Source organism: Microcebus murinus, chromosome 12 (genome assembly GCF_040939455.1).
Source record: "Microcebus murinus isolate Inina chromosome 12, M.murinus_Inina_mat1.0, whole genome shotgun sequence".
Classification (NCBI taxonomy): domain Eukaryota; kingdom Metazoa; phylum Chordata; class Mammalia; order Primates; family Cheirogaleidae; genus Microcebus; species Microcebus murinus.
The window spans coordinates 70,630,968-70,643,115 of record NC_134115.1 but is presented as its reverse complement, the minus strand read 5'-3'; the positions used below and the strand labels follow the sequence as shown (position 1 = coordinate 70,643,115).

Here is a 12,148-nt window from a genome sequence, read left to right as displayed (position 1 = left end):
AGAAGAATATTTTAGGCCTTTTGTAAAGTTCTTGGCTGCTTTCATAAATATCGCAATGCTTTTCACCTTTGAGTACATACCAGAGTGAAGCAAAATGGGACATTTATACTTTTGTTCTCTAAGTTAAGATGGAAATTTTCATGTCTGAAATGTTTTATCCCATAGAATGTAACACATTCTGGGAGGCACAAAGGACACAAGATGCACGTGAATCGTCAGAACAGCTGGCTGGGAGACATTCTGGACTGGCAGGACCTTGCTTCCTTTGTGCACGAGAACATTGAGACGTTTCTTTCGGTAAGAAATAGTATTTATAGTTAAACTGGACTTACAAATAAAAACAAACTCTAATTCCAAGTTTTCTTTATACACTATGAGGCCTTTAGTTACCCTGTTTTTAATGCCATGATATTTACAGATTCGAGAACTCTAAATGCTCTAGGAAGATGTTCAAAAGCCACAGTCACCAGGTGTGGCTCCTCTGGTACTGCCTCTGTGGTTGAAGAGTAGTTGAAAAATGCTGTCCTGAAGCATATTAGCAATGCTATGGGCTGTCTGATTGTCCCCTTAAATTGACCAAAATGTCCCCAGCTAGACCACTGGAGAGAGACCTACTTTTATGGTGCACCAAGCCCCTTGACAGATGGAAACACAATTCCAGTTACACTGCAGAGACTGAACGTGTCAGTACTTGGCTTGTTGCTTCCCATCTGACCTCCGTCATGCACCATCTGTCTCTGTAGCCTTGCAGCACTCCTACATGTTCACTGCTGCTCCTCCTCATTCAGTAGCATACCTGGTGAGGTGTCTTGGCACTCGACTTTTCACACAGATGAGAACAAGTGTCTTCTGAATAAACTTGTGGCTTTCAGCAAATTAACAAAAGTTGAGGTTTACAATGATAGATTTCGTAAAATTTAATTTTTATCAAAGTAGTACATGACCATAACTGAAAAAGTTGACAAGACTTTTGTTAAAAAACAACAGTGCCTCCCAGCTTCATTCTCCAGAAATAGCTGTCCATCCTTACAGCTTTTGTTGGGTTATTACCTCTGAATTTCTAGGGTGATGTTTATGCTGCTCTTTCTTGGTTTTGCAATTTTAGATTTATCCTTTGGCTTCCTAATATGGAAGCCGAAGGTAAAGATGTGACTCTTTTCCAAGTCCTTCCGTGCTTTCTTATCCCTCCCTTCGGGTTGTCTTACAGCTCCTTTGGCCCCTACCCCTGACCCTATACTCACACTCTCCCTTTCCTCCTTGTCACCTGGTACAGCTGTAACAGTTTGGAATTAAATCTAGAAATTCATGTCCTTCAGTTTTATTTTTTATTTTTTTATTTTTTTTTTTGAGACAGAGTCTCGCTTTCTTGCCCAGGCTAGAGTGAGTGCCGTGGCGTCAGCCTAGCTCACAGCAACCTCAAACTCCTGGGCTCAAGTGATCCTCCTGCCTCAGCCTCCCAAGTAGCTGGGACTACAGGCATGTGCCACCATGCCCAGCTAATTTTTTCTATGTATATTAATTGGCCAATTGATTTCTTTCTATTTATAGTAGAGACAGGGTCTCACTCTTGCTCAGGCTGGTTTTGAACTCCTGACCTCGAGCAATCCGCCTGCCTTGGCCTCTCAGAGTGCTAGGATTACAGGCAGGAGCCACCGCGCCCGGCCATATTTTCTGTTTTTGATAATCCCTTTTCTGTGGTCCAGGGGTTCTCATACTTTTTGATTGGAGGACACCAAAGTTCATATTTATCTGTCCATTAAATTATATTACATGCTAACATAAGGACATTGCTTTTGGTTTGTGAAAAATAATATTTTCTAAAGCCAAAAAAGACTTAGTGAGAAGAATGGTTTTCTTTTACATTTTTACAAATCTATTTAATCTCTGGCTTCTTATATCTGCTGCATTCAGTCTGTTGTAATGTTTTGGTTGAAGTATATGAAGAATGTCTAGGTTCCACACAGGTGGTTGGAAAAGAGAGGAGGAGTCTTTTAATAGCCTTTTCAGATTTAATTGTGGCTATTCTAAATTAATGCTATATGCCAAATTCAATAAATGGTATTTTTTTAAAGGTTAGTTGCAGTGTAGAATTTGAAACTGTATCAGTGGTCTTTTTGTACTCTGGTATATTTAAAGCCCAGGGTTCTGACTTGGCTAGGAATGTTTCTTTTACTCTTGCATGCTTTCGTATTGCACACTGGTCATTCGGAATATGGGATCGCTGATTTCTGTGTATCTTCTAAATACTCACATTTTGTTATGTATCATTTAAAAAAACCACATTCTTTACTATCATCACCTATCTTATCAGGAAGAAAGTTTAGGAAGCTGTCAAGGTCACAGTGACCAATATAAAATTTTCAAAACTATAATTTTTTTCTTGAAAGCTCAAATTTTATTTTTGGCAAAGACTAACAGTTCTTTTCCTTGAAGTGATAGGGTCACCTTACTCATTTTTGAGAAAATTGCTGCCAAATAATGATATCAAGTCTGTCAGTCATTCTTTTATGTAGAAATGGTGTTCTATGAAAAAAATCGACTAAATTAACTCTCAACTTAATCATATAAGCGCTTTTCCTCCAGTAACTTATTCTTCAGTGAGCAGCAAAGGTGTGTTGGACTTCTTGTTTCATCACAGAAAATGTTAAAAAGACATTTAATACAATTATCAATAAACATAATTTTTATTGCTTCCTAAAAAACATTTCTTTTTTTTTCTTTTTTGAGACAGGGTCTTGCTCTGTACTACAAGTGTGTGCTACCATGCCCAGCTAACTTTTAAAAAATTTTTTGTAGAGGGTCACGCATGGTGGCTCATGCTTGTAATCCTAGAACTTTGGGAGGCTGAGGCAAGAGGGATTGCTTGAGGCTAGGAGTTTGAGATCAGCATGAGCAACATAGCAAAACCCTGTCTTTATAAAAAATATAAGTCAGGAGGCTGAGACAGGCGGAACACTTGGGCCCAGGACTTTGAAGTCTCTATGAGCTATGATGGTGACATCGTACTCTATCCCAGGCAAAAGAGTGAGACCCTTTCTCAAAAGGAAAAAAACTATTTATTTATTTGTTTAGTTAGTTGTTGTTGTTGTCGTTGTGGTCGAACAAACTGGTACAGCCGGAAAAAAACTTTTTGGAGAGACAAAGTCTCACCATGTTGCCCATGCTGATCTTGAAGTCTTGGCCTCAGACAATTTTTCCTCCTTGTCCTCCAAAGCACTGAGATTAAAGATTTGAGCCACTGTGCCTGGCCTCTCAAGGACGTTCTAAAGTGAAACTGGTGCTGAGTTTGTGGTAGGAAAGAATATAATGAACACTATAGCAATTAGGTGTTGCTGCCTTGATTCCTCCTGCGGCCTCTACAGTTTTACCCACCATTGATTGCCTTTGCACAGTCAGTACAGATGTCAACACAGTGAAAAAGCAAATATTTGAATATTAAATAATTTTGACCTCACAGACCTTCAAAAGGACCTTGGAAACTGTAGCTCTTTCTTACGTTCTGAACCTTCCTTTTTTATTTCTTTATGGATTTTACTAATACAATTTTTTAAATGCCTTCTGCTCTCTGTTTGAATTTCTTTAAAGTTTGTTTTGCTTTCTCTTTCATCGAATATCTGGTGATCCTTGGTAGCCTGTTCCTTTTTAAAAGTGAAACACTAAAAGCCAGTAGGAAAGTCCCAGCCAGATCAGCATACAGAAAAGCCCAACAGTCAACAGGGTCCATCCAGTTTCATGGACCTTCCAGTCAGCTGTTTAAAGTCAATGCATACACAAGAGAGTGTATCATTTAATAATACATTGGAATGATAGGTTTCCTCCAAAATTGAGGTGTGTTAACTAAAAGTTACTGAATCCTTTTTTGTTGTTTTGAGCAGTTAGAAGTTGAATTTTAAAGCATCTATTATTGACTGACAGAGTGACACTATCAAATTAAGACAGATGATACAGAAAAATGATTATTTAAATTTTATAAATTTTTATGGAAAGGAAAGGGTAAGCAATTTTTGAAACTAAAATAACAATTTAGCCATGTAGTCCAAAAAAAGAAAAAAAAAGAAACAAAGGTACAATTCCTGTATGCCTAAACACATTTAAATATTGAGTAATGGACAGTTCAGGGAAGAGATGATTATTTGGTGTTTTTTGTATCAAATATTTTGTGTCAAATATTGTGCCGGGTGCTTAATAAATATTTTCTAATTAATTGTCTCATACATTCTACAAAGCCAGTTATACTTGCCTTCATTTTAAGAACAAAGAAACATGTTAACAGTTAAATAGCCTACTAAATAACAGTTATTCAAATTCAGTTTTTCTTTCCGTGGCTTCAGAAACCAGGCTTTTTGTATAAAACCACGTTAGTATCCTCTGGAGAACTCAACATTTCTTAATCTCATACCTTTACATTTTTATTTGCTTTGTTTTATTTGTTTTCTGATCTTGTTGTAAATAGGCAGCTTAGGTGCCAATCTTGTTCATCATTTCAGAACATACTGGGCTTCCCCTACTTTCAGACTCCTTTTGCATTCATTATTTTCAGCCCTTCTTTTGATACCTGAACATATTTTACCTTCTTTTTCAATTTGTGACTCTTTAGTGTTTACCCCAATCTTCCTGTCTAGATTTTAAGTTTTTGGAGGTAGAAAGAATTTCATTTATCATTAACTGGGCGTGGTAGCTTGCACCTGTTGTCCCAGCCACTCAGGAGGCTGAGGCAGGAAGATTGTTTGAGTCCAGGAGTTCTTGGTTGTAGTGAGCTATGATGACACCACTGCACTCTAGCCTGGGCAAGAGTGAGACCTTGTCTCAAAAAAAAAAAAAAAAAAAAAAGAGAGAGAAGCATACATTATAGCTTGAATAATGATTATTTTTGTATTTAGAAGCACAGTGGCTGAGTTGAAATGGTGTTTTGGGATCACATGGCTCAGCTGCCTTCATTTATTGATAGATAAAGAATACAGGAACCAGAGAAGGACAGCAGAGCTTGTGTCCACCTTCTCTAGGCTCCTCTGGACTCCCTGACAGACAGAGATAGCTCAGTCCTCCCAGGAGAGACATTTTCTCTTATTTTGACCTCTGCATCCCTGCAACATCTATTCCTCCTCTGTTTTTTTAAACTGCTTTCTTTGATTCTCCTTCATTGGCTTTATAGAAGGCAGGGTAATCACTCTTGATAAGTACCTGGGAAGCCAAATTAATAAAAGAGTATTTGGTGAGAGGTAGGCTCAGAGTTAATGGGTTCAGAACCACTGGAGATGGTGAGGCCTTGCTGGTCATTTGGTATCCACAGCAGAGGTGCACCTTGCTTGAGTGCTTAGGGAAGTCTCCTGGACTTCCCTGTATGTTCCATGACTAATTATTCTTGGCCTTCTTTCAGGAGTTCCGTTGCTACTGTTGATTATACTAAGGCCAAACCTGGCTCATATTTTCTACTTTTGAGATGGGGATATATTTTGCCTCCATAAATCTGTTTTGTTTTTAGAGTTTGAGGGGCTTTGTTATTATTACTGCATTTATTCATTTTCTCTTTTCTAAGCCTGGCATATAAATTAAAACTACTTTACCTTAAGGATTTACTTTGTATTATAGAAATGTCCTTTTCTCTATTTTCTCTAGCCAATCCCCTTTCTTTCAAGTAAGAAAGGTTACTTAATTGCTGTGGGAGACTACCAGTCTACAATTAATGTATTCAGTTAATTTCTTAAGAATTATCACAGTATTTTCTCCCAGTGTGACCCAGAAACTATTTAAACATTTTTTGATAAAAATTCCAAAATAACTGAAGCCCCAAAAAGAATGCTTGTCAAAATCACAAGTAAAGGCATTGTTGGTTTGTTTCTTGGAATCAATGGCATTGTTCATTCATTCTTTATCCCACAGGGTCAAACGGTCAATCATGCATATTTTTGTAGGCATTGTGAAACATTTTCAAGATCTTATGTAAGGAGTTTTTGTAAATGAAACCAGCCTGCTAAAGTCGTCTTATGAAGACTGAGCTGAGGTTTGCAAGAAATGCCGAGGGCAACAAAATATGCCTTTATAAATGATACATTTTAGGTAGAAAGGCATGGATAGGCCTTTCAGAGAACAGATGGTATAACTGGAACATACAACAAAAAACAGAACTGCTGTTTTGGAAAGGGCACCAAAATGAAAATCAGACATTTTGAGTTCTGGTCCCAGTTATTAGCTCCTTGCCTTTTGGCAAGTTTTAAAAAATTTCTGAGCCTCACTTTGTATATCTATAAAATAGAGATATCTGCATGGCTTTACACACGGCGTTGTTGTGAGGTTTACGGAAGCATTTTGAAAACTGCAACAGGAAGTGTTTCTTGATCATTTTGCTTCTGTGTTTTTCATTAACAAAAAGGATAGTCTACTTGGGAAGAATAGAACAGACATTATCATAAGGGAATTTAAATTCATGAAGAGATAGTAAATGAAAACATGCAGGTGTGCTATAGATATTATACATCTTTAGTAATACTTAACATATTAAAAGCCTTTATCTTGATAATCTGGTTCTAGTAGATTTACAGTTGATGGATCAACTATACTCAGTAAGTCTCAATATAATGGTGATTGTCTCAGGAAAGATTTTCAGCTGCAGAGCTCTGCCCTCGACTCTCTTACTTTTATTGTGATTTTAATGAAGTCATTGAAGTGACACCTTTTATATTTGTAGATGAAACTAAGTTATAGATAGTAAGGGTTGGGGCTGGGCAGCTAATAAAACAAGTGCTGGAATTTCATGGCCTGCACTCGTGATCCTACAAGATAAATATAAACACAGCTTGTATTCTGGCATATTTTCTCGTATGTACAGTCATCTCATGTGCTGCATAATGACATCTTAGTCACCATATATTTGGAGGCACTACCATAAGATACCATAATGTTACTGTATCTTTTCTAGCATAGATATATTTAGATACACAAATATTAACCACTGTGTTACAATTACCTATAGTATCCAGCACAGTAACATGCTATACAGGTGTGTAGCCTAGGAGTAAATAGGCTGTGTCATACAGCCTAGGTGTGTAGTAGGCTCTATACCAGGTGTCCTCAAACTTTGGCCCACGAGCCACATGTGGCATGCCGAGGACATTTATCTGGCCCGCCGGGTGTTTTTGCTGCTGCTGCTTGTCCTGCTCAGCAGCCTACTTGTCCCAGGCCCACAGTGCGCATATGTGGAATGTGCGCTGCACTCTCCAACGGCCCTCCAACGATCTGAGGGACAGTGAACTGGCCCCCTGTTTAAAAAGTTTGAGGACCCTTGCTCTATACCATCTAGATTTGTGTAAGCACACTCTATGATCCTCTTATGACAAAATCACCTAACAATGCATTTCTCAGAACATATCCCTGTCCATTAAGCAACACATGACTATTTCTTCTGTGCTTACCATGTTTACATAGTTACATATGAGATTTTTGTATCCTGATTTTTAAACTTACCATTATATCATAAAATATTTTATTATGTTATAAATAAAATGTTATAAATTATGTTATAAATATGTTATATTATTGTTTATAATATTTTATTATGTTATAATAGAGATTCTTTAAAAATTTCAGTAGATTTAGGGGATTCAAATGGGTTTTTGTTACATGGATGTATAGTGGTGAAATAGAGATTTTTTTATGGCTGCCTAATATTATTTGGAGTGGACTCACCATAATTTACTTAATTATTTTTCTTATTATTGAACATACAGCTGTTTTCAGTAGATTTTTTTTTCTCCACTTAAAATAATCCTCAGTACATGTTTTTTAGTGCATGATACTAAAACACTGTCTCTGGGAGGCCAAGGCAGGAATATTGCTTGAGCTAAGGAGTTTGAGACCAGTCTGAGCAAGAGCAAGACCCCATCTCTACTAAAAATAGAAAAATTAGCTGGGCATTGTGGTGTGCCTGTAGTCTTCAGCTACTGGGGTTGCTAAGGAAGGAGGATCACTTGAGCCCAGGAGTTTGAGGTTGCAGTGAGCTATGATGATATCACTACACTCTACCTGAGGTGACAGAGCTAGACTCTGTCTCAAAAAAAAAAAAAAAAGCACACATACTAGATGGCTGTAGGAACTTCCTTCATGAGGATTAGTTCTAATACCCAGCTTTCCCTCCCTATCAGATCTTGGAGTCTCTGTGGATTGTGATGAGCCGGAATGTGAGCCTGCTATTTACTACGGTCACTACGCTCCTGACCATCCTCTTCTACAGTGGGACGGCCCTTCTCAATTTTGTGCTCTCTCTGGTATGTCTGAGTAGATAAGTACACATCTCATTTCCTTCCCCATTTGAGTATATTCTTGGTTCCATTTGTGTTTGCGGATGTCTGTCTTCCCCTAGTTTCCAAATGTGGTTTTTTAGATGATGCTGTCCTTTGTTTTGCAGATAATTTTCCTGACCACACTATTTTATCTGTTAAGTTCCAGTGATGAGTACTACAAGCCAGTGAAGTGGGTGATAAGCCTGACTCCACTATCTCAGCCAGGTCCTTCCTCTAATATTATTGGCCAGTCTGTGGAAGAAGCTATCAGGTAGGGATAAGATGCTCTTCTTTCTTCTTTTAGAAACTGCTTTCTATGAGAAGCTTGTTTTTTGTCTTGAGCTTCCTAGTAACATTCAGTGCTAACCTATTGAAGGACTCTGGTATTTTCAAGGTTTTTATCTCATTTTAAGCAGTGCAAATGTTACTTTTTAAAATTTTTTCAAAATGCAAATGTTAAGAAAAAAGTTAAAGGAGTTTCAGTATCCTTTCAAACCTGTGATTTATAAAAATTTAATGGCCTGTCTTCATCAGCTTTCCATTAGCAGGCTTCTAGTCTAGCTCTTATCATATCACTTGCTCAGGAGGACCCCCTTTCCTACTACACACTCTCTCACCTCTTCTCAGAACCCTCCTCTGTTCTCAGGAATTCTAGCTGTGCTCCAGGAGGAGAGTAGATAGTCTCTCTGTTTCTTCCTCTCACCTTCTGCAGCCAGGCTGTTCCCTCTGCAGGGGTAGGTTGGATATTAGAAATACAGAATCTTTGGTTATCTCCAAGTCACTGGCCCTGTGTGCATTGTAGATTCTTGTCAAAAATTTCTCCCATGCCTTCTGAGGTCCATGTATTGCAGGATTGGTTTCTGAATGTGCTGCTACTTCACTTTTATGCTCCATGAGCTTGTTCCAAGTCACTGGCTTCTGGCCCCCTTTTCCTTTTTCCTCTTTATCCTTTCTGGTAGGGAGAGGCCTTGTGCAGTGCAGGCCCCGCTCAGCCCCTTTTCCAACCCCTGTCCCTCGTTGCTCATTAATAAGACTCAACTACATTTTTACTTGTGAATAGCTACTCATAGTAAACCCTTGTATTTTCCATTAAAGCTCCTTTTCCTAATAAGTTGTTAGCCAGGTGGTCTTAAGCTTCTCTTGAATAGTGAATAGAGATTCACCGGCTGGCAATTCTGTTTTCACACACTTTTTAAAAAATACTGTTGTGCGTAAATAGTCTTCCACAGGAATCTTGATTGGACCTGATAATCCTGTCTGACTGATCTTGGGTTATTTTTTTCTCTGTGTTCATGTAGCAGCTAGGGAGAATACCTCTTTGATCTTTAGAAAACCCTCAGTTACATTCAAATAGGATTCATGCTCCTAAAGTACATCATCTTTAGAAGCTTTGGTAAGTTCTCCCCCTTTTTCCTAGTAGTAAAGCCTGGGTAAAGTCTTCACCAACATCTTATTTCCTTGATAGGCTGTCAAGTAGGATGAAAAAAAAAAAAAAAGCTTTTACTACCTGTGTGGTGCCCTCAGGTATCATGCCAGGGCCATCTGCGTAAAGACTCCAGGTGTGGGAGTGTATTATCTAATGCAGCAGCCTTCAGGGTGAAGCTAAGCTGTCTTCAAGAAAGTGCAAGCTTTAGCATCCTTCCTAAGGCCTATATAACTATTGGTTATCATCCTGAGTAAATGAAATGATGAAAATTCCAGCAATAGATTATCTTTTGTTTATCTAAGTGTCTCTACTCAAAAAGCTTATGCAAATGTTCTGTCACAAAGGAAAACTGATCTGTTTTCCCCGTAGAATAAAGCTGTTCAGTCAGCTATATCGAAGGCTGGTAGGGTCTCTAGTCAGTGGGACTTCAGCCAAGGATTGCAGAGAAATAATCTACCTTGTTCAAAATGATGCTTCCTTTTCTTCATGTAAACTTCATTAGCATTGACTCTTATTCTCGCAAGTTTTTCTATTTTCAAATGACAGTTCTTAGAATTTTTTCTTGTTCTGCTGTCTTACAGTGAACTACTTCCTGACCATTCTCTGAATGTCTTCTTTGAGTCACCTTTTTTTTTTTTGAGTCACCTTTTTTCATATCAGATATGCCACCTCTCTTGTTTAAACTTAATTCTTAAATGCTGTGGTTGCTACTTAGTGGTGAGTAAAGCTGTTCAGCTGATTGAAGGCATGTATTTTGTTACACCATGATGCCTTCCAGGAGGAGCTGGTTAGGGCAGATGATGAGTTAGATTTGTGGCAATGTCAAGACCAGGCGTCTTCAAACTATGGCCCATGGGCCACATGCCACCCGCCTGGGACATTTATCCGGCCGGCCGGGTGTTTTTGCCCCAGCTGCCTGTCCTGCTTAGCAGCCGACTTGTTCTGGGCCCACAGTGTGCACTGTCCAACGGTCTGAGGTACAGTGAACTGGCCCCCTGTTTAAAAAGTTTGAGGACCCCTGGTCAAGACCATTCATATGGACACATGAGGCTTGTGGCTAGATATTCAGGTCTTCAGCTCAATAGGGAATTTGAGATTAGAAAAAGTGCTACTATCCACAAAGATATGAGGAAATATATGTTTTACAAATTAGATTTGACTCTTCTTCTTAGGAGTATACAGACTAATTATGTACTATAACAGTAGCTCATGTCTTGGTTCCAAAGTATACTGGGACAAAAACCCTTCATTTTAATTTATCTTAATACAGAACAAATTTGAACAACCTTTACTACCAGAACTATAATCCTTAATGGTTCTCAAAATCGATAGATCTATGAGAGTCTGATAAAGAAGGTATGGACTAGAGAATGTGTTATGGCTTGGGCTGTTTTTCTAACCAAAGCTATATCAAGTTATTATAAATGGAAGATTGTAATTCAAGATGATTTTTTGCAGTCTAAGTTCTCTGGTCTGTTTATTTACTGTATCAAATTCAAGACTTAAAATGTGTAGGTTTTGCTTACATTCCTCTGAAGAACTTTTTCATATAGATAATAGTGAGTTCTGTTTCTAAGAGCTCTTGTCAGATATTTCATTCTGAAGGACTGTGTTCAAGAAGGAATATGTTTGAAAGATTTTAAGAGGAAAAACATTATACAAATGGTTATAAAAATATTGTAATATCAAAGAATGGTGTAATCTGTAAATTATCAGTGATAGCAGATTTTATAAGCATTGGTCATTAATTATCAGTGTTACAGTTAAGTGGAAATCATTAAACTCATTTTATATGATTTGTTAATAAGTTAAAAGTGGAATTGAAATTAGGGGATAACTGCATGACCAGACAGTGAAAGTGTTTGTTTTTATAGCTTTGCCTTCTGAAATATGTGGTTTTTTTATGATCACTATCTCATTGAACTTTTGAACCTTAATTATTATTTTAATTTTGAATAAGTATTCTTCTAAATCGAGTACATTTGTGATTGAGTTTTCATTTCATGAATTTTTGAGTCAGTGGCATGCACCCTTTATTCCCAAACCATTTTCCTCTCTTTAGCAGCATGTTGTCTCCTGAATGTATACATCACACCCTTCTTCCCTGATGCTCCCATTCTGCTTGCTCTGGTGGAGATATTGCACATTACTAAGTTGCATGTTGTCACGGCCTCAATGCAATTTAGTGTGTGTGATATTTTCACATGAGTGCATGCACACGGGTATGGCTCTTGCTTGCTGGGAGTACAGCTTTTCGGTGCTGGTGGGTGGGCATCCTGATGAATTAGATAAGAGAATGTATATTCCATGGTATTTTCATTTTGAAAGTGAATATGCTGTCCACGTGTACCCCCCAGTTTTGGAGAATTAAAAGTGTTTGATAGGCTGAGGTGGGAAGATAGTTTGAGACCAGCCTGGGCAACACAGCAAGACCCCATCTCTACAA

The 12,148-nt window shown here is 38.1% G+C and overlaps 1 protein-coding gene across 5 annotated transcripts in view; it reads left to right on the top strand.

The window, feature by feature from the left end:
- The window catches only part of TMEM245 (transmembrane protein 245), a 95,575-nt gene that overhangs the window by 51,848 nt on the left and 31,579 nt on the right, over positions 1–12,148 (top strand). For all 5 annotated transcript variants that reach the window (XR_001146717.2, XM_012736768.2, XM_012736767.2 and 2 more), the window contains 3 exons: positions 166–297; positions 8,139–8,261; positions 8,402–8,547. Coding sequence is in view for 4 of the 5 variants with exons in the window: in XM_012736768.2 (XP_012592222.1) it covers positions 166–297; positions 8,139–8,261; positions 8,402–8,547 (401 nt within the window). In the remaining variant the exon portion in view is untranslated. The remainder of the gene's footprint in view (positions 1–165; positions 298–8,138; positions 8,262–8,401; positions 8,548–12,148) is intronic.